The sequence below is a fragment of the Physcomitrium patens genome, chromosome 25 (genome assembly GCF_059467195.1).
Source record: "Physcomitrium patens ecotype Gransden chromosome 25, ASM5946719v1, whole genome shotgun sequence".
Lineage (NCBI taxonomy): Eukaryota > Viridiplantae > Streptophyta > Bryopsida > Funariales > Funariaceae > Physcomitrium > Physcomitrium patens.
Genome location: NC_143434.1, coordinates 11,687,413 through 11,710,790, shown reverse-complemented (window position 1 = coordinate 11,710,790; position 23,378 = coordinate 11,687,413). Strand labels below are relative to the sequence as shown.

General features: G+C 30.8%; 2 protein-coding genes and 1 long non-coding RNA gene across 4 annotated transcripts; 2 read left to right on the top strand and 1 right to left on the bottom strand.

Annotated features, from left to right (window-relative positions):
• Window positions 1-4,565: 4,565 nt before the first annotated feature.
• Window positions 4,566-7,925, bottom strand: LOC112277391 (mitogen-activated protein kinase kinase 1c). 2 transcript variants are annotated; one of them, XM_090247760.1, is made up of 8 exons: window positions 7,696-7,925; window positions 7,023-7,107; window positions 6,758-6,901; window positions 6,355-6,585; window positions 6,026-6,208; window positions 5,610-5,833; window positions 5,442-5,487; window positions 4,566-5,025 (listed from the first exon to the last, which is right to left on the bottom strand). In XM_090247760.1, the coding sequence occupies exons 1-8, from the start codon at window positions 7,767-7,769 to the stop codon at window positions 4,966-4,968; spliced, it is 1,047 nt and encodes a 348-aa protein (XP_090103886.1). In that variant the 5' UTR covers window positions 7,770-7,925; the 3' UTR covers window positions 4,566-4,965. The 2 variants fall into 2 exon arrangements, with proteins under 2 accessions (XP_090103886.1, XP_024365378.1); XM_024509610.3 differs by having other exon boundaries at window positions 6,758-6,895.
• A 752-nt stretch (window positions 7,926-8,677) lies between these two features.
• LOC112277392 (uncharacterized) lies at window positions 8,678-10,025 on the top strand. The gene is made up of 2 exons (XR_002968376.3): window positions 8,678-9,163; window positions 9,596-10,025. It is a non-coding gene; the product is annotated as an uncharacterized LOC112277392 (long non-coding RNA).
• Window positions 10,026-16,564: 6,539 nt separating this feature from the next.
• Window positions 16,565-17,836, top strand: LOC112277591 (large ribosomal subunit protein eL31). Its single transcript, XM_024510114.3, has 2 exons — window positions 16,565-16,720; window positions 17,393-17,836. The coding sequence occupies exons 1-2, from the start codon at window positions 16,635-16,637 to the stop codon at window positions 17,670-17,672; spliced, it is 366 nt and encodes a 121-aa protein (XP_024365882.1). The 5' UTR covers window positions 16,565-16,634; the 3' UTR covers window positions 17,673-17,836.
• The last annotated feature ends 5,542 nt before the right edge of the window (window positions 17,837-23,378 follow it).

Here is a 23,378-nt window from a genome sequence, read left to right as displayed (position 1 = left end):
GGATTGTCAAATTCATTAGAATATGGTTTGGTTTTTGGACATCATAAGTATTCTAAACACATCAAAAAGTGGTCAATTTTATTATTATGTCAACTAAACTATGAAAATTGTTAATTTTACATCCCAATTGATATTGCTATATGCTATGTAACCTCCTTATTGACAATTAGTTAATAATATGCTTTTTTATTTTGTACATTTTTTTTTTTTTTGCTTAAAGAAAGGATGGTAGTTGAGAATAAACAACAAACATGTTGCAAGTTGTTTTGTTTTAAAACATAATATATATTTATTTAGGAGAAAGTTAACTATACCCAGGCTTTTACTAAATTTATCCATCCATTGTAACCATTGTGAATGAAAAATATAAAAAAATAATGACATCTAATAATAAAAAATAACATCTTTGGATTCATTCAATATTCTCTATTATTTATATATTTATTTTATTTGGCTGCTAAAAATATAACATGTTTTATTTTATTTTATAGTTAGATCAATATTAGAATTAAATAATAAATTGTCATTGCACCCTAAGCATAGAAGCATGCTTTTTAGTTGATTTAAGTTGTGTGGAGGTTATATGTGGTCTAGCAATATCAATTTATTATATATATATATATATATATATATATAATACTTAAATATAAAATTTTATATTGATTAAATTATATATAAATATATTTAGTTAGATATAATATTACTAAAATTATATTAAAATTTTAGAATTCAAATGATTTTTCTTATTGTTGTATTATTTTAAGATAAATTTAAATTAATTATAGATTTTTTTAAATTACTAATTAAGAAATTCTTTCTAGAATAATATTATTATATAAAAAATATTTATATTTTTGATAAAATTTATAACTTGAAATTTTTAAAATAACTTGTGTTTTGAATTTTTTTCAAGTATGTTAAAACATGCCTTTGTCATTCTTTGACTTTGACATTATATATTTTCTATATAAGCAATACAGTTTATTTGACAACTTATGTAGTTAAACTTGTCTTGCTATGTAAATGATTAACAAAGATTGCATATAAAAATAAAAATCTTTTGATATTAGAGAAACTAAAGCTATTATTTATATAATTATTAATATTATTATTTTTAACAAATTTAATAAAGTTTGTATGAAGATGTTAGAAATGAATAAAATTCTATTATCTTTGTAAGTTTTTAAATAGCCATGAGTACAAAATTGACATATTTTAATTTTAAAATAAATATCTTTTATAAATAAAAAAATAAAATACGTAAATTTTAATATCACCATAAAAATTATTAAGTATTTTTTTTTTTTTAATTTAATGAAACCTTTGAATCAATTACATGAGGTTTTCAATAAATTTACTTCTTTTTTAGATTTTTTATTCTTATGTTTTATTCTTGTAATGATAAATATTTTAGTATAAATTATTTATATATATATATATATATATATATATATATATACATATATATATACAATGTTCTCCTTGTTAATTAAAATCATTTGCTGCAACATAAAGTATTATTCATAAGCACTTATTACTTATTAATGCATGCACATTGAAAGTAGGATAGAAACCATTCTTACAAAGTCCTTACAACTTAGGCTACTTGCTATCAAGGACAAGAACATGATATAAACAAATAAATAAGTTAGACTTCTCTCAAAGAAAGATGACAAAATAGAAATAACTTCATATATATATATATTAAGAAAGAAACTGGAATGGATATTGCCAAAAGCCAAGAAAACTAGAGACCTTTGAAACTAGACTGGAAGCAAGAAAGGAGTTGATAAGTGTGAAGAAGGCTTCACTCTTATCTCTATATATACTATCTTACTAGGGGCTACGTGGCGACGTTCTATAGGACCTCCAATATATGTTGACTTTGTAGGACACATGCCTTGACTTACAAGACAAGTTTTTCTATGTGTGGGCCACATAGTTACCTTGGTCTTCAAGCTAACAATATGTGTGGCACATGGCCAACTTGTTGACCACGTTTCTAATCCCAAAAAGACAATTAAAGACACCTATAAAATCAAAACAGCGTCTATGAAGCTTCTAAGAAGTTTTTATACCAAATACTATAGAATTAACTTACTTTTATCTACTTTTACTTACTTCTACCTATTTATACATGTAATTACTGACTTACATGTGTATGTCTGTGACACTTGCTCCCTCAGTAAGAGCCAAATGGTCTAGCCTCAATTAATAATGTATGGTCATGTGGCCCTAGCATCTACATAGTCATGATTAGTAATCTTTTTTGATTAATGTAAGCTATTGAAAATCAATCAATTACTAAAAATTAAAAATATAAATTATATATTTTAGATAAGAATCAACTCCTTAAATTTTAATTAATTGGGAGTTTTTAGTTTTTAGAAGATTAGTCAATATAAGATATATTTTTTTGTATATTATTGTATTTTTAATATCCATAATTTTTTAATTAATAGATTCTATATTTAATAGAATATTAAAATTAATATAGTACTTTAAAGAAATGTATATATTAAAGTTTCAAAAGTTATGCTTTGAAATCTCAAAAAGAATATAAAAGAATATTAATATATAACATATATATTATTTAATATTTAAGATATATAGAAATATTCAATACATACATTAAATATTAAAAAAAATTATAATATAACATTAATTATGATCAAGATAATTAAACATCTTTGTTGATATTATTTAAATCTGAATATAACAATATGGTGTAACATTCTATTTAATAAATATATTTTATATTGACTATACTATTGTCTAATAATAGCTTTTAAATTTTGCAAAAAAATTTTTAGAAATCCAATTTTAAATTTTATCTATAAAAATAAAATATCAATTAAAAGTGATTAAAGAATAGAAAATTTCTGAGACAAACATGAATAAAATTTAATTATATTTATTAATGATATGTGATTATCTTTTTAAAAAAATACCAAAATAAACAGGAATATATTACATAAATAAAATATTTCTAAACATATATGGGAGTTTATTTTAATAATAGATTAATATATTCAAAATCTCTTGAATTTTTTTTGCAATAATATCAATCTCAACCAAGTACCAACTAATACTAATATCAATAAGATGACATATACAATAGTATGAAAACATAAAAGAATTTATTTGATAATATATATATATATATATATATATATATATATTGTATTACAATAGAAAATCAATAAATAATTATTTTGTCATATAATCTAAATTTTTTACAATTGCCAAAATTGTAAAGGACACAAAGAAAAGGATTCTTAAAAAAATTAAAATTTTTAAAAGTGATTATATAATGTATAAGATGGTAAATTAGAAAAAATTATAGATCCAAGATTAGAAAATAGTCAACACTTAGATTATTTCAAAACTTATGATAGAAAAATAAAGGTGCCCCTTGTCAATCCTCTCATTTATACTATTGAAACTAGGTCATATTGAAGTTATTAGAAGAGGTTCTAAGACTAACAAAATATCCTAAAGGTCAAAAGATTCAACCACTGATACTTTTAAAAGACCAAAAAAAGTCTTTAGTGATTATGGAGGATTACGCTGAATTCTACAAGACCAAAGAAGATTTTTAGAAACTTCTTGGATAACAATAAAAAGCTTTAAAAACTTGTAGGGTATTCTAGAAGGTTTTAGAGATTTACAAAGATTTATAAAAAGTAGCCCGAAGTATTTATGAGATTATAAAATATTGATTTAAAAAAAAAATATATATATATATATATATAGCCATATATATTTTGTAGACAATATTTTTTATATTTTGTGATAAACAAAACATTTAGATTTTTGAAATGTTTATAATAGTAAGGTGAGTACAACAATGCTCCAGATTGAGATGCATTTCAAACAAATGGCAATATATCTTTATTCAAAAGCTTCTATTTATATGCCAAAATGTGTTTCTAATAAAAAGAATATAATAATGGTAGCTAATATGATAATGAAATTCTACAATTGCATTGTTGTAATATATATTTGGATAATATGAATAGAAATTGAAATTTATAATGAACAAAAATTATTTGTAAGCAAGTCGATTTAAATCTAGTAAAGAGAAGAATAGATTCAAAGCACAAAGATTTAACCAAAACGATATTATATCCCACCTTGCTTTCTGCTCCAACTATTACTCTCGAAGTTCAGATGCAGCTGGCATTTCAGTTACCGAAACTACCTAAAATAGATGATCGGTACAATTCACCGCATTATCACATAACAGCGCAAATCTTGCTGACGAAGATCTCTTCAACACGGTCCGGTAATGGCTCTAGAGGTTTTCTGGTATCGACATGCACTGGGGCTCATGACCTTGTGCTCTTTTCTGCAAGTACCCGAGAGAAAAAGAGTTTCAGAAGTGTGTTGGTGTAAGTTATTGATAGTGCTGTGCAATTCACAGTTTTGCTACTCCGGTAGGTCCGACCTCTTCAATTGTCAGTTTAAAAACTCTAAAAACATTTGAGAAAAGTGTTGAAAAATCTCCGTGAGGAAATTCCTTGTCGCAAGACGTGAAAAAAAGAAGAAAGAAGATGGAAATATTGTTTTGGGTATCGAAGAAGTGTTCGATGCTGTGCAATAAGGAAAGAAAAAGTGCAGGTAACATAAAAAGCTAGCATGGTGATGATAATATAAGACCCCGATTAACACACTTATGGATTGTTTCATGAGCTGCACGTTCTCAGCGACAAATGGGGCTCATTGAGAAAACTCCACTTTCTATAAGGTTGGGAAACGGCGTTGAAGATGTTTTTTCCGTCAATCTGATTTGATATCGTTCTCAACTTGACCACATATGACTATATAAGGAAAAGGCATTGAGAAAGTGGCGGATTGGCGAGGTAGTTCGACCATGCTTTTGGTAAAGTCCCTTGAAGTTCAGTGGTGGATCAGGCTTGTGGTAGTGACAGTCTCTGCACGCCATGCGAGGCTAACTTTAAGTTACAAAATCTTGCTCAAATGGTACTCTTCCTCGTTGTACTTTTGCAGGAACGGATGTTTCTGCAACCACCAAAAAGAAGAAGAAAAAAAATCCTTTCGTCAGCTTCGACTAGACTTGCACTTGGAGTTATACGAAAGGGAAGACTCAGCATACACCTTGAATCCAGCATTTCAATCCTACTAATGCTCAAGTGTCAGATCCAAGATGTACGTTCACCCAACAACAAGCCGAAATGCATACCCCAGCATGATGAAGTCAGAAGCAAGAGCACTGAGGATTATTCATTAAGGCTATGATGCAAACATTATGTGATATTTAGAGGTTTCTGCTAGAGCCACAACAGTCAACATCTTGGTGAGCAGCTAACACGTCGAGGGTAAACCAACATATTAGAATCAACTTGCTGCTTTTCCAGCTGCTAGAGCACACTCACGAAAGAGCACCAAATGCAGAGACACCCAAGAATATTACTTACAAGTAAATCAGTAGTTGATGGTCGTTCACTGGGACATTTCCGGATGCTGTGCACAGGAGATGCAGATCGGTTAGTTTATTTGAGTCAGTATGAGAAGATAATAATGCAAGGCAAATACTGCTCTAGGGTTTTCAACCAAATCGACTGCGGCAAATATTGATTGCTTACCAGGATTCAATAAAAGAACAAAATTCGGGGGAGAATTTGTCAGGGGATGCGGCTGCGGGGGGTTGATTAACTATACATTCCATGAGGATGAAGAAATTTTGCCAACCCTCTTCCATTCCAGCTGGTTTGTATGGGAAGGTACCCAACGCACACTCCAAAAGAGTCAATCCTAAACTCCATAGGTCACTGTCGTATGCATACGAACGCCCCTGAAGGCGTTCTGGCTGCAATGTCGTATAAAAGCTAGAATCAGTTAGTGAAGAAACTGCAATTGATAGAAAGCCTTCGCAAGCCAGAACTAAAATTCAAACCCTAATTTATACTCAGAGAAAAGTGCTGAAAGAATTTTGAAACAAAAATATGATTTATATATAGAGGTGAAAAGGAAATCGACAATGATCTGATCCGAAACTTACCGACATATATGTGCAAGTCCCAACGAACGTGTCTCGCTGGGCCAAGGAATGAACCAACACAGCACTGACACCAAAATCAGATATTTTGACCTCACCCTTGTGATTGATGAGGAGGTTGGAGGGCTTTATATCACGATGTATGATGTGCCTGACTTGGTGTAGGTATTCCAATCCCTTCAGAACCTATTAAACCTTCCAGAAACTAATCAGCAGTCTTATCACCTTTGAACCGAATGGACAGGGTACAGAACGCAAGGTAGGACTAACGAGTGACACATAGTTAAATATCACTACAGTTCTGCGGTCATCAAAGCAGATGGTAGACTCACTTGACTAGCAATGACGGCCAAATACGGCTCAGGTATCTGCTTTTGTTGCTTAATAATGTCGGACAACGAGCCCCTGTCCATGTACTCTAGGATCATGGATATGACGCCGTTGTGGTAGAAGGAGTGGAAGCATTCCACGATATAAGGGCACTGCTGGTGCGTCACTTGGTTGATTTTCAGCTCCTGAACAATCTGCTTCCTCACTGTTTCGTTGATATTCATTTGTATCGCCTGCAGTGTCACGGACACTGTCATTCCTTAATGACCATGCGGTCTTTACTTCCACGAATGAGGAGTATCCCGCTCTGGGTTTGTAAATTAGACAGGGTGAAGATGAAATAGTCAAAACAAAAACAATATAAAACAAATATAAAACTAAAAAGAAGAGAGAACGTATCATCACCTTCAGTGCATAATTGACATTGGTCCATTTGTGCCGGACAAGCTGCACGGTTCCACCCGCACCCTTTCCTAAGAACCGCACTAACTCCAGGTCTGCTATTGACAGTTGCCCATCTGGGGAGCTAGACTGCGTCTGCGTCTGCGTTAAAAAAATCAAGCGCAGGAACATTTTCAGGTCTTGAGTCAATCGATGCATGATACGAGAAGAGACAGAAACTGCAGGAAAATGGAGACTGCAACAACTTTTGGCAGAGGAGGTGGTCTACAGGAAGGTTAGGTTCTGAAGAGACGACGCGAAGCCCGGTGTGGTTGAGCTTGATATCATCATCCTGGAAAGTTCCACTGGCAGTCCTGCACAACGCACCAGCAAACTATACTCAATGTCTGCCCATTTTCATCCTCAACACATGGAAATTTAGCTACTAGGATGTTGGGGTGATTGTATGCCAACCAGACATGGTCAACAAACCTGTAGTGCTCTCAGATTCATAGCCATGGCGCAACTATGAGACGCTACAAGGACCAGTCGATCTAGGCTTGCTGCTCTGCTGTCGGTCAGTATAATTGAAAGGCCTCCTCAATTCTTCGATTGGGGATTTAAGCCCTTTGGAAGTATTGCTTCTTGCAGTTGAGTGAAAGACAAGATCACAGATCCCTGTCCTCCAGAATGTCATGGGAACCGTGAGACCTAAGTGACCTAGGTTTTCCTTGTCCTACGAAGCCACGCTGTGGAGCGTAAACTTGGTCCGTGAAGTTTAGCCTTCACCCTCGAGAAGCTTTGGACCACCAAAACGCTAGAGCATGCGTCGTTTGTGCTCAATCCTGGGGATGAACTGAAGAGGGGCACTACTCTTTACTGAGGCGGGGGGAAATCATTCTCTTCGCGATCAAATAGGGTGCACACAGGTCGCGAAAAATGGTAAACAACGAAGAACTTACAAAAATTTGCTGACGGGAGTCTCTTGCTTCGGCACCGCGACGCGAAGACCTCCCCTTCTCACTCTCCTACTCATCGTCTCTTCCGGATCGATGCAGCTTCCGCACGCTACTCAATTCAGGTCTTCCAAAGGTGAGATCAACGTTCAAGGGGAACGGTATATACGCCGTGCCCCGTGCTTCCGAACCCTTACAATGAAACAACACCTAATACGACTCGACCGATTTTGAAAGTTTCCGATCTTCAACAAGTGCGTTGCCCGAATCTCTAAAGACTAGCTGCACACGAAACTGTAGCATCAGATCAGCCTCTCCGAACACTCTATCCCGCAATGAGTGGCACCAACTGATCCACCCAATAATGTACCAAAACCGAATCAAACAGCACACACGCTGAGTTTCACGGTGAGTTTTACTACAATTACTAATCGAGACCCCTAGTTTAGCCTAGTTGCGTAGGCCAAAACCAATCCAGATAGCAAGTGTGCCAAAGCTACCACCCCGAGACCTCATGCCGCCAAGCAATGACTAAGAATGCCAGAATCCAAGCATGCCTGGGGTCTCTCGGCAAATGCGCTGCCCACATTCACATGTTCCTTACTCCACGCTGAACATGAAGCCCTACAAGCAATCCTTAAGCGATCTGTCAGTGGGTAACGACAACTATTAATCCTCCAATTCAGTGCTTTCAGGAATACTTTAATAGCTCTTTCCGATTCATCACCGCAATAATTTGAACATGCCGATTCATGATTTGCAGACAGAAAACCGACTGCTAAAGAGAGCCACTCAAGGGCCAGGCAACTTGATTGACCGCTTTAGCACGTGGGTTTATTGACCCCGTCCGTTTCCCTCTGACCGCATGGTGACGCCATTTTCTACATCATATGGAAAAGAAGTGGTAGATATGTGTTGGGAAAAATGTATTCTAGAAGGATATCGTCGCCCCTGGTCATCTCCGTGGCTGATTCAACCCAACGCACTCTAGCCGGCACTGTTTTGTAAAGTGACAAGTGCGTCAAGTGCTGACAGGGCCACCTGAATATTAAAAAATTAGGGTAATCAAACGGAAGTGGTCGTATGCGCTGTTCGACGAACGATGCGACAGATCGGCGGAGCGGTAGGGTAAAGCATGTGTTGCACAAGCGTAACATTCCCTCTTGCAAGTGTCATGAGTATCCAGTGGGAATTGTAGAACCAGTCTCGCCATTACTTTCCACAGTGTTCGTAGTACAGGATGCGTCAGATACGAAGACAATTTGAGTGGAGGGCATGTCGCGCGTGAATATTTTGTCCGGTGAATGCCAAATTTCTGTGCGGAATTTTGAGTGGACGGGCCGTAGTTGGTGCTATTTGTGCACTTCTGCTTCGTCGACTCAGAGGTTTGAGTGAATGTGCCGTGATTATCCGTGAAGCAGAGGTTGTGCTCAAAGGTTTGTGGACTATCAGCGGCGTTTAACATTCGATGAATGTGAGTGCTTCTTTGGAGTATCGCTTCTTTGTTGCAACATGCTAGCTTATGTTCTTCTTCTATACAAATTTGCAATCCATGATGTCTTTGTTGCTTCCATCTTCCTGCGCCCAGACATCGGTTGAACTCACCATGAGACAGCACTTTCCTCTGCCTTAGTTTTAATCTTGTATTTTGGCGCCCCTGCCACCATGTTTATATGACGAAGTCTTGTGTTAAACCTGGTAGATTGAACTTGATGGTTAAATAGGTCTAATATTGACCTGGTCTCATGGTGAGATAATCTAAAAGCTGCAGGAGAACCGTTCTCTGGAATATATCACTTGTGTCGAATCTTGCACTCGGGTCACAAGACAGCTTCTAGCTTTCTGATGGTGGGACATCTTTTGGACCTCGCCAGTACTAGGATTGAGCGATTCGTTGGTTTTTCAGGTCGATCCCTCACAAAATCGAACTTCGAAGTTGGATTTGGCTGCTATCACACTTGTCCAACACTAGTCTCAAGGCTGAAGTTCACGAAGGTTGAGCCTTCTTCATGAGCAGATCAGTGCAAGAAATTACAATTCAAGGACTAGTATTTGATATTGGTAGTATTATCATCTCCCCAGAGCTTAGAAAATGACCCAAGGCAGGTTTCTTGAGTAGGAGACAATGCTATTGACAACGATGCAAGTGGACCATTGAACATGGTTGAGGATAGCTAGATATAATAGAATTCTCAGAACTCCAATTCTTAGCCAGACTTGAGGATGTTTCGGACACAAGCAGAAGTCACCTTGCTGACCTTACTGAGTGAATTCTGCGCAAGCAAATTTTCTGTTCAAGTAATAGATACATCTGTGAATGTGCTGTTCTTCTGTTTCATGATACGAGTCTTTGGTAGGAGACTCAAAAACCTAACTCACCTAAATTGTGATTTGCATAGTACTCAAGCAATTCATGTCAAAGCTCCTGGAGGGCTGGTGCGACATTGAACTAGTACTGATCCCTATTCCTCACCTGTAAAGATTCATGAAAAGTATGAAGTGCGTTTGCAGGTACACTGACTGTAACATGCCATCCATGTTGGATGTACTGTACCGAGGGCGCAGGTTTTATATTCCCGAAAATTCCTTATTTCATGACCAGTTGTGGGCATTCTTGAGGCTGTAAAAAAATGATTGCATTACCCTGCTTTGTATGTGATGTGCCGCTCCACAGTCGCCGTCCAGACATCTCTCCGAATACTGTAGTACCAACGTACAGTTGCAGTTATGTCACTACCGTTGGTGGCTGTCACTGTTGGGCTTCTGTTCACCATTACGCTCTAGAGAGTGGACTGTTCACTCGCATACATCTTAAAAACAAATGAAGTGGATCACCTATCCTGCGATCGCCTTTCTCCGCCAGAGAAGTAGCGACTTTCTACTTAATCGGAATTTCACTTTTGCTTTTCTCATGTCAGACTTTGGCTGTAAAGCAATTCACAGCGCAGAGAAAATTTTCGCAGTTCTACATTGTGTCAAGCTGTGCCGAGATACAGTGTATGCCAATGCAAAAGGTTCAGGTTGTACTCGAATGTAATAGTCTTGAGATTATCCCAGGATTCTGTTGTTATTGAAAGTTAAACTATTGTATGTCTGATGCGAAGTTTTAGTATTGGTAGTCAAGCTTTTGAAGGTCATGTTGCAACTGTCCTCATCAATTCTTTTATCACGTCACGGATGAACACTGAAAAAGTGCACAATTAATTACCGTCTATTCAAGGTTGACATCCATGTATGAGTTCTTTGAAGAATCTGGAAAGCATGTGCATTGAAGTTTGGTGGTAATTGAAGGAACTAAGCATTAGTTTTAATGCTTGTTTTCTGTATGGTCCACTCTGAAGACTTTCAATATCAGTATCATACTGAGATCTGTACATGACAGGAAAGTTGTTATCATCCTAATATTTTGTAGTAATTCATGCAGTAAGCCCTTTAGTTCGTTGGTGGTGGAGAATTGGGCTAACAATATGATGCAGATTTCGGCGTCGGTGTTCCTGTTCCTCATGCTCGTGGTTCTTTTCTCGTTCTTCCTGAAATGCACCACTGGTACAATGCCAGAAAAGAAAGCAGATCTTCTTTAGGAGCATAATCATCTACCTGGAGGCTGAGCCCACATTTTGAATGCTCCATTGAACGTGGCTCTTGCACAACTGCCGATAGAAAGGCCTTCAATAATGCATATTGTGTGACAAACAATGAGCGACTCGCAAATATATATGAGGTGACTGTGTTTTCCTTCATATCATAGAATATACTCCCCTGCCATTTTCAGAAACATGAAATTTTTTCATTATACTCCAGCTGCAAATCGGTCTTTAAGCCGGTGTAGATAAACGTTTAGACTTGTTCATGCTTTACTGTAGATTCGGCAAAAGTCTGTAAAGCTGTTGTCTTGTTTATAGCCTGAAGCAGATCACAGCTGTGGCCAAAAAGCACTAGTTCAATACACTACTGAGCTCTCACGTCAAGTGGACCATGGCTCGTGTCGATTTGTAAGTACCCACATATCACAGACATGTGCAAAACTTGGGCCTCATGACCTGCATTGAGCACTTAAGATCTTTGATTTGTTTAGCATAAGATTGTCTGTAATAAACTCCACTATCACCACCACTTCTTCTTCTTTGATAGTTGTATCATATAATTGTTTCAGTGATCACATTTCTCACTTTCTTCTGGTACGATGGGGTCAAAATCCATTAAGTTTTATCCCAGCTGAGAGCATTGTTTTCAAGGTCTGTTTGCATTCATTTTGTGGTAAAGCTCACCATGGTTTTGGCCTTCAGTGCAATTTGATCTGTCTACATCACAATAGCTTTAAGACTAGCCAAATTTTCACTCTTCTTAAGTACACATTCTTGTGCACATTATTTGAATGACTTTTTGAATAACATTATTTGATTTGTTTTTATTTCAAATTATAGTTTTACAGCCATCATATATTCTACATGATGTAAACAAGCAAAAAAAATAAAAAAATAAAAATAATAACATTTACAAATAAGATGTAACTAATATGCAGCAACGATTTGTAATGATATTTAAATACACTCTCAATTTAGATTAGAATTGTTCTGGTTTTGTTCTTTATATTTTGTATAATTTTTATCAATTAAATAAGTAGATAGATCTTACCTCATATACAAATCCAATTTTGATATCAAATTACTAAAACTATTCTTATAAAATATAAAACATTATTCCGACTTTACATAATTTTTATAGATTGTTTGCATAAGAAAGATTACATATATTTGTTACTAATAGTAATTAGTAAATTAAGATTCTAATAATCATACTTATTAGTAAATATAATATATAATGACATCAAATTTCAGATCCTATTGTAATCCATTTATATCTTTTATTAAAAAATACATGAATATTATTTTTTAGATATTCAATAAAAAGTTAACTAATTAATTAATTATAAATTTGACTGTACAAAAAAATAAAATTTAAACAAAACCTGACTTGTTATATTTTATTTTTTGTGAATATTTTAGTATATTTTCCTAAATATTTTTTATATTTAAAAACATAAGACGCATAAAAATGAATGAATGAAAAAATATCAAATTTAGTTTTTAAATATTTTTACTATCAAGTTGCAAGATCAGCATTGTAATAACAAATAATTATCTCTAAATATTAGTTTACAATTCCGATTTTTTAGAGATGTATAGTAATCTTATTATCTATGTTATGAAATTACTTATTGTAAGTAATAAAATATTACATTTTTTTAGAGAAACATTAAAAACGTTTTTTAAAAACTCTATTTAGAAGAAGCAAACACAAACATAAAAACGTACATGTACTTAAATAGTATATATTTGATGCTGTTAAAAAGTTTACATGTTATATTTACCAATAAATGTGATTATTAGAATCATAATTTACTAATTAATATTACTAACAAATATATTCAATGTTTCTTATGCAAAGAATATATAGAAATTATGTAAAATTGGAATGAATTAAGATGTAATTAAAAAAACATATGTGTATATACATACACACACACACACACACACACACACACACATATATATATATATATATATATATACACTCAATCTGTTTTAGAAATCTTTTTGAATTGCTAAATCTCTTGAAAGTTATGTAATATAATTTCTAACCAAATAGGACATACATTACCATGGTATTGCTTCTACTACTTTATTTTATTTTAATTTTTGGAAGAGCTGAAAAATATTTCATCTACTTTTTTTTGGAATTCTAATAGAAACAACTCTAAGTAAGACAAATAAGTCATTTAATAACATAGATAATAGTACAAAATAAGAAAATTTAATTCTTTATATTTTTTTTTATTGCATTCCAATAAATCTTCTTCCATAATATTCATTTTGTATTCATTAAGTCTATACATAACTTAAACCTCTCAACAAGTATTAGTTTTATTAACATATCTATTATATTACACATTGAAAATATTGTGGTAGATTTTAAATAGACTTTCAATTTACATGATTCCCAATATTTGTAAAAGCAATATGATATAGCAGAATTATTTTTGTCTAGGTCTTAAATTAAACCAATGTAATCAAATGATTTTATGTCACTTTGTCTCTTGTATATTGCATTAAATATGATGCATCCATTTAAAGTATCTTTTAGATATCAAAGTATCTAAATGATTTTATTCTAATGCACTTTCTTTAGATCTACCATGTATTTTTCAACCACACTTATAGCATATAAAATATCTAGAGTAATACACACCATTGTGTATATGTAAAATAAGTTATACTTCTTTTGTAATATCCAAAGTCTATTTCTTGTATAATCTTAAAACATATTAAATAACTATTATCTTCCAGGTAGGTTTTATTTATTTTACTTCAGATTCTTTTTTAAATTTCTTTCTTTAGTTTATTAGTATTAAACTTTTTGTTTTGCCACCATCTCTATGGTATTAACATATAATACAAGTATAACTTATATTCGTATAAGTAGTCTTTTTTAATTGTTTGGAATACATATAATATTTAAATTTATTCTAAGGATATTTTTTCTTTTTGTAAAGGCATCAAATTACTTCTACTATTGCAAACTTGATTACTCTAAGTTATAAAATAATATTTTTCACTTTCATAATTTATTTTTTATTTTTTTATAATTCTTGAAATCATTAACTTTGTATTAATATATCTACTTTTTTATTTCTTTGAAAATTTAGAAAAAAATAATATATATATATATATATATATATATACATATATTAGATTTAAAAATTATTTTGTAAAATCATTATCAAAAATATAGAATTAGAACTAATCTATTCTACCAGCAAAAAAAATTTAATATATTAGATGCACTATTTTGCTACTAATTTTTTCTTATATCTTACTTCATTTATTTTAAAGGTTTATTTTTTATTTTTTAAATACACCTACTTAAAACTAACTGTATTTTTTCCCTAAGATAATTTTTTCTATATCCCTTCTTTAGCTCTTAAAAAGAAACTCTATTATTTCGATCATTTTTTTATAATAATTTTTTAACTTTTAATATTTAATAAAACATAATAAAATATAATCTCTAAAAGTTTATACTACCTATTTCCTCTTGGAATTCTTAAATAACTCTAAGCATATATATATATATATATATATACGAACATCTAAGAAACCAATCACATTTTATTATATTAAGTAAATATTTGATAAAATTTTATTATTTAGAAAAATAAATTATCTATTGCTTATTATAAAAAATATATAACTCACATCCCATATAGAAAAGATTTTAACCTTGAAAATGTATTGTGTTATGATAATTATATATAGAGATTAAAAATTAGTTAGCTTTTATTACTCTACATTTTATATATGTATGGTAAGACTACTATTTAAAATATTTTATTAAATTTTTAAACTAGTTTAAAGATAACAAATTTTTAAGAAAATGTCTTTTATAGAATTCATCTATATAGACTTATTGTAAGCTTATTGATTAGAGACATTGTTTAGTTTTATAGTAAGCATACTTAAGAATAATTCAAAATCTATAAAGTATTATTTTGGTGTATAAAAATACACATGTGATATTATACTTGGATATTTTTATTGACTTATTAATTCTATTCATTAACATCAAGTCTACAATATTTTTACAAATCAAATTCAGATGGATTTATTTTTTTGTTCTTACATTTATTAGAAAGGTTTTCTAATTGACATTATAAATTAGAAAATAACTAGTCTTTCTATTTTAATATTTCAAAGTTTTATATATCTTATAAGCTTCTGAGCATAGTATTTTAAACTTAAATTGAATATGTTATGAAATCCATTTTATTACCTTATCTGTATGTAAATGAACTCAATAATTATTTTAATATTAGACTACAGAGTATTTTAGAACTTAAATTGTTTTTTTTAATCTTATTATGTTTAAATTGGTAATACAGTACATGAATACAATAAAGGAATAAAACTTAATTTTAAGAAGAACCTTATCATTAATTTTGCAAGTTGCTAAATAATTATTTATTTGATTGGAATGACCTAAGTATGAGTTAATAATAAAAATAATAAATAATAAATAATAAAGTATTTGTCTCAAAATTTTGTAGTAGGAAATTTTTTAATTTTTAATTTTTAATTTTTGGCAGTATTAAGAATAGAGTGCTATATTGATGGATTTTATTTATACCAAATTTTAAAAATTAAAAAAAAAAAGCTTAATTTTGGAGTAATAATTCTAAAGTTCTAGAAAAAGTTCATGAGAGATTCTCTAAGTTTTTGAGGGCAAGAAAAAAGAGTTTTCAATTTTCCAATGGAGTGATATCCTTTCTTGAAGAACATACAAAGAATCCTTCAACAGAAGTTATTTTCAAGCTTTTTTTGATCATAAGTAAATATGACACTTTTAGTTAATTTCTAGAATTTGTAATTTTTGAAGTTGGCTCAATCCACAGTAGTTAAAAGTGGCTTATTTAGAATTAAGTCTTAAGCTAAATTGTAAAAGTCAATCCAATTTCTTCAATCATGAAGCTTAAAAGTTATTTTGAAATGTGCTTATGCTAAAGGTTATATATTCTATCCCTAAATCTATAAACCAAGAATTTCTGAAGGGAAAAGAAATTTAAAAATATATATATATATATATATATATATTTTAACAAACTCAGTTTGTGAACTGAATCGGCCACCACACTAGTTCTACAAAAAAAAGAAAAAAAGAAAAAGACATGGAAGAGGATGAATGATAATGGAAAATTAAACGAAGGTGATGAAAGTTGCGTATTGACGGCCAGGATTATGGATGGGGAATCGACGGTCCCAATGCCGAGTCTCAACTTCAAAGGCCCTGGTTGCAGGCTTAGGGAGCCCTTTGCCGCCATAGCCAGACCTCTCACGGAGCTCCCAGGGTAGTAGTAGTCCCGACCTCATCATCTTCTGTCAGCAGCGACGATGGTAGAAAAGGCTGCAAAGAGCCGCAAGGCCGAGGTGGTTACCCGTGAGTACACCATCAACCTGCACAAGCGTCTCCATGGCTGGTAAGCAAGCTCCTCACTTGGTTGAATTCCGTTGTATTTTACTTGCTCCAAACCCTACCTCTTTCTTTTCTCGTCTTTGCTCTTTTCATGGTTGTAGTATATATCAATACAATTTTGGTGTACTTTTGATGGTACTGGGTCTGAATTCCTTAGTAGGGTTTTCGAGAGTTTTGGTACTTGTCTCAAAATTATGCGACTGTAGTCGTTTTTTATTTTCAGGGTTTCGTGCATTGTGTTCGTGTGTTCTTTATTTACTTATTTATTTATTTATTTTATTAATCTCCTTAGATTGGCATAGTTCCTCCTGCGTCACGGGATGTTCATGTGTTGTATCATGTGTGTGGGCGAAATGGGTCTCTCGTCTCCGACCCTTCACAAATCAGCTTTCTTCTTGATGGATTCGGAGCTGATGTTTTTGTCGTAGGTCGAGTTAGAACATCTTGTCTTCATATTGAAATGAGGCTGGGACTTGCACATGATTTCACGTGTTAATGCAACACATGAACGACCTATAGACCCTCTGTTTGTAAAATGAAATTGGAATTCAGAACTTTTTTTATTGAAGATATGATCATTGTTAAGTTTTAGGGTTACATTGGATTTGCTAGAATTAGGTGGACTGGAATTGCAATCGCTCGACCGCATGCTATCTCAGTTGTCGTTTGATTGCAGCACTTTCAAGAAAATGGCACCCAAAGCGGTGAAGGAAATCCGTAAATTTGCGCAAAAGGCCATGGGCACGAGTGATGTAAGGTTGGATGTAAAGTTGAACAAACATATCTGGAGTAGAGGTGTGAGGAACGTTCCTACCAGGGTCCGTGTGCGCATCGCCAGGAAGCGCAACGATGACGAGGACGCAAAAGAAGAATTGTATTCTTACGTCTCCGTCGCCGAGATCCCCCCAGAAGGATTGCGCGCTTTGGGCACGAAGATTGTAGAAGATGAGGATTGAGTCTTGGTTTTGTAACGCGGGCACTATTATATCCATTGTTGTTTTCTGTTTAATCCATATCCGGGATCAATTTTTATTCAGATGTGCTTATGATTGGCTGTTAAAAATGCCAACCTCGTTTTCAAATATAAGTTGATCAGTTGCTGGTCGCGGTTTTGACTCTAGTTTTTAATGTATTTTTTTGAGTTCCTTACTAAATCACCACTCCAACATCCGAGATGCGCGACATCTCATCCTGGTATTAGAGTCCAGAACCATTGCCTCGTTCTTGTAATATTACAGGGATGCAATGAATTGTTATTCTGGTCAGATTTACAATTTAGTTATGCGTTATGTGAATCAATGTTCGCAGCACTGGATGTCGTTAGGCCCCTCCTTAGCCCTATCCAATTATAAGCAACACTCTACAAGTAACACTCGTGGACGTGTTCTGCTCGACTTTCCCCTGTAGGTTGATATCTACGCGTAAGTGCATTAATATCGATGTTAGTTTTAACGTTTTAGTCGGTGTTGTGTGCTGGTGCTTCTAGTTGTTGGGGTTGCCCTTGTCATGCTAACCAGGATTGTTTTCCTCAGCAGCTGTGTACTTATTTACATTCTTATCAGTGGTTTTAATTTACAGTTCTGAAATGAGCTACAGCTCTTTTTTTTGTATTTGTTTTTGTTATGGATGTTTTAGACCCTAAAAGAATGTTTTATTTTCTTACAAGCACCATTAGAAAAACCCTATCCTAATTTATTTTTTAAAAATTTTCAAATAAAACATAGTTGTCATGCAAAACCAAGGAATAAAAACGGATTTTTTTATATTTGTAGAATAACAAGCTTATAAAAAGGCTATTGTTAGATATCACAAAATGAGATTTTATCTTTTTAAATTATTCTAAATCTTAAATGCTGAAATTCAATTCCTTCAATTCATAAAGACAATTTCAACATTTTTTTTTGTGGTCCATACAAGTTTTAGTTGATAGAAGCAACTTGCAAGCCAAACAAATGGTGGATGCATTAAGTAAATTCTTTAGGGCTTTAGTATTCCATTTAGAATAGTAGGGTTTTGTAGGCATGACCTTGGTTGCATTGAGTAGTAATAATTTTAGTCAATAATATTTAGCAAGATATGATGCTATAAAATATAATGGTGTTTAAGTTTATTATTATTATAAGGTTTTAATAGTGGTAACAACTATTTAAACCAAAATGCCAACATATGCTAATTGTGTCAAAGAGACTTGAACAAAGAATAAGAGGTGGTCTCTTTATTTGACATAAATTGCCAAAATAATCAACCATATTTGACCCAACTTATATGAAGTGTGTATCTTCTATTAGATTTTTCTAGAAGCTGTGCAAGTTGAATTTAACTATGGAATCACAAAATATTACTATTGACCAAGATCTTGTGAGAAAAAAAGTTGATAAATTATGCCACAATATTATAATTGCATATATTGTGGATATTAAATATGATGATGTTTAATTCAAAGAATAGAAAGAAGGCCTTAAAAAACTAGCAACCAATTCTTTTTTCCTAAAAAAAAGAATGGCCAAGGCTATCTTTATTTTAAGATGTTTTTTGAAGAGATCATTTAGCAAGTTTTAATCCAATTTTTATATAGATTCTTTATTACATTCTAAACATTTCAATCATGAAATCTAAGTTTTAATTTGTGAGCCATTTGAAATTTAAATAATTATGCTAATTGTAATTTTTTAAAGATTTTGAAAAAAATTATTTTAAAAGGCATGCATGAGGAATTCATCTCCATTGTCTTGTAAGTTGTGGCTAAGTTGGAGCACATATTGGATCATTGGCTTAATCATAAGAACTTATAAGAATCACATTTTTGCATTACCTCAAAATTGAGTGTTGGTTGAGAGGTTGAGCTTATGGTTTACAACCTAGTAATTAATTTAGAAAAATCTATATTCATAGGCTATTAAAATCTACCTATTCAATGCTATTTTTGTCATAGAATAGATCAATATATTAAAGATTGTTAAACTTTGGTATAAATTAGAATTAGACTAAAATCTAAATATACTAAAAATAAGCAAAAATTTTTGTGACAATACAAAAATCTTAATTCTCTTATACATGTTATACAAATAAATAATCTTTTAAGCACGTCTTTTTTTTCATCATTAGCCAAACTCAATGAAAATGTTACAAACTAAGCTTTATTTTATTTCAACAAACAAAAAAAAAAAAAGCATTAAGATCTCAATGTTTACCTACATCTACTCAAAACTTTTATGTTTTTTATGCTTAAAATCTATTACAACCTAATTAAGCCATAAAACTTCCTACATTAATATTTCTAATTAACTCTCAATACAATATCAATGTTATATTGTCACTTCTTGTGGAGAATAAGTTAATAATAAATAACATATTTTTTTTTGTCTTTGAATTGTTTCTTTTTTAAGACAAAATCTCAAACTTAATTAAAGAACTTGCTAATAAAGATGATCTTAGATAAACCACCATTTTAGATTGACAACAAATAAAGCATCAAAAGAGGATTCTTAAATTTAGTACTTATAATTATCTACAATTTCTTGGTGTTGTATTATATATTTTCTTACTTGAGAATGCACTAAGTACTTGCTTAGGGAAAGAGAACTTAAACTTTACAACAAAAAAAAAACCTAATAATTTTAATAAAATTCCAAAAAAATCCAATTTGGCCTTATAAATCCTAATTGAACCTAAATCAGATTATAAGGAAATCTTGAAAAACAAATCCTAAAAGAAATCCTAAAATAATTATAATGAAATCATAAAGAATTTCTAAAGAAACCATAAGGAACCTTAAAGCAATCCCAAAGAAATCCTAAAGAAATTATAAAAAAAAGATTCTAAAAAAATCATAATAAAATTTTAAATAAATTCTATGTAAATCCTAACTAAATCTTAAATAAATTCTAACAAAATCTCAATCAAACCTTACTTAAATCTTAAAAAAATTCTAAACAAACTATATTTAATTTAATTTTTTTAATGAACTATTTAGCAAACATTATAAATTCTAATAAATTTTAAATAAATCCTAAGAACATTAATAACTATTAATTAATTATTTATCTTGCTTAAAAGTTTGGAAATGCTTCAATATATAAATTAACAATAAGTGCACAAAATTGAAAAAAATCAAACTTATCAATAAGAATAAAAAGCTTTAAATTTATTTGGATGCAAGCCAACTTCCTTTTTTAATCTTAATATCAATCTATTAGCAATAATAGTTCCCTATTGAACTATTTATTTGTCCTTAAAATTATTGAAGATGTTTTAAACTAAGTTTTCTATCTATTTACAAAAAAATTATTTCAATCCAACCAATAAATTGGTTAAGATCAAATAAATTTTGATTAATTCTTAAAATCAAATTTTAAAGAATTCAATCTAATCAAATTTTAATAATTTTTAATTTGATTGTTCAAAGAAAAAGCTCAAATTCACAAAACACATTTTTAACAAGTAGATTCACAAATTTCTAAATTTTTACTTGTCTATTTATTATTATATTTCTATATTTTAAAAATATTAACGTTTTTTTTGTCTTTGAGATTATTAAGAAAAAAAATTAAAGAATGTAATTAAAAAAGTAAAAAAAATTCTTAAAATTTTTTTTAAAAAAATAAGTAAGTATATATATTTCAAAAAAAACTAAAAAAAATATTGCCAAAGAATTAAAATAACTAGAGATTCTTGTAATTAGATTAGAAGCAAAAAAAGAATTAACAAGAATAAAAATGACCTCACTCTTATCTCTATATATATATTATGTAATTAAAAGAAATATAAAGACCTTCTATAGGACCTCTAACATTTGTTCAACTTGCATGATATATGTCTAGATTACAAGACAAGCTTTCAATATGTACACCACATGTCCAATTGTATAAGAAGTAGCCAACATATATGACACATGAACAATTTTTCAACCTACCAATCACCTATGGATACACATAAAGAAAAAATTGCATTTATAAAACCTTTCTATAAGATATTATTAATTTTATTTATTTATAATTATTCATATTATTTACATATATATATATATATATATATATATATATCCATGTTATTATTCTTTGTTTTTAGAGACAAGTTCTACAAGGATCATTAATCACATGTTGATAAAATTTACAAAAGAACAAATTATATTTACAACATATTATAATCCTTGTTCTCTTCAAAGATAATTGATAGGTCATCTCAGCCATTAATAATTCTCCATATTATGGTAAGAAGACTACCCTAACATTTAATTATTGATGAGATCTTTATAATTTCCTTCAAACAAAACATTTTGAATACCATTAGAAGTGGTTTCTATCTTCAATAATATCACCAAAAATTGGAAGTCTCTTTCAAGGTTATAATATCAAACATGTTGTATTTTGCCATCTATTAAAATAAAACATGTTATTTTTGAAGATTTTTATTTCTATTATGTTGTCTTGAAGATTGTACAATCTTAATATAATGTCTTGTAATTTAATAAATAATATTTTTTAAATTAAATCTAATATTTATTATTTTTCTATTTATTAAATAATACAAATACAAAAAAATGATAATTAAGGATAGAAAATAATATGCAAGCTTCATTAAATCTCAATTCTTTCATAGCAAGAAATTGTTTGATTTTTTATTTTAATTTTGATAGATGTTGCCAATAAAAAGCTTTAATCTTTTTAATTACATTTGTCAGATTTTTAGATAGCTTCCATATATATATATATATATATATATATATATATATTAATATAATATCAATGCCAATGTATAAGATAGAAAATTGTCTAATTCTATGATAATCCAACTTATCACAAAAGGGATTAGTTTTAATATTACAATAAAATAACCATATCTTATTACAAATATGAAATTGAGGTTGTTCTTTGTGATAGGAATTTATGTTGATCTTTTATTATTCTTAAGTTTTTCCAAATTGTCCATTTATTGTTGCATGTAGTTCCAATAGAAGATTTATTAAATATTTTGTTACAAGATTATCAACTTTTAAAAAGTCAAAAATATAAAATTATAGATAATAACTATAATCAAAAAAAATATTTGTTAAATAAAAAATATATCATATTATTATAAGTAACTTCTAATAATGTCATCGACATACACATATAAATCAATAATTATCTATATAATTTAGATAATAGTAGGTAAAAATAAGTCGATTCTATAATATCTTCTTTAGAAGCTTCTTAAAAGCTTCATAGATATTGCTCTGACTTTATTGGTATCTTTAATTGATTTTTTAAGTTAGAAACATGGTCAACAAGTTGGCTATGTCCCACTCATATTGGTAGCTTGAAGAATAAGCTAACTATGTGGCCCACATGTAGAAAACTTGTCTTGTAAGCTAAGGCATGTGTTATGAAAAGTCAACACATATTAGAAGTCCTATAGAACATTGCCATGTATCTTTTAGTTAGATAGTATATATAGAGACAAGAGTGAAGCCTTCTTCTCTTTTGTCAACTCCTTTTTTGCTTCTAGTCTAGATTTAAGAGTCTCTAGTTTCCTTGTCTTTTGGCAATAGTCATTCTAGTTTCTTTTTAATATTCATACCTCTTTATTGTTATTTTGTCACTTTTCTTTTAATATAAATTTTTCAAGTTTATGCATCTTCTTCTAGTTCATGTCCTTGACAAATTGACAAGAATACACTTATA

Coding starts and splice junctions, on each gene's coding strand:
- LOC112277391 (XM_090247760.1), bottom strand. CDS start 7,769: ATGAGTAGGAGAGTGAGAAGGGGAGGTCTTCGCGTCGCGGTGCCGAAG. Junction 6,902..7,022: donor CTTCAGAACCTAACCTTCCT/GTAGACCACCTC, acceptor TTGATTTTTTTA/ACGCAGACGCAGACGCAGTC. Junction 5,488..5,609: donor TGTTCTTTTATTGAATCCTG/GTAAGCAATCAA, acceptor TCCTGTGCACAG/CATCCGGAAATGTCCCAGTG.
- LOC112277591 (XM_024510114.3), top strand. CDS start 16,635: ATGGTAGAAAAGGCTGCAAAGAGCCGCAAGGCCGAGGTGGTTACCCGT. Junction 16,721..17,392: donor CACAAGCGTCTCCATGGCTG/GTAAGCAAGCTC, acceptor GTTTGATTGCAG/CACTTTCAAGAAAATGGCAC.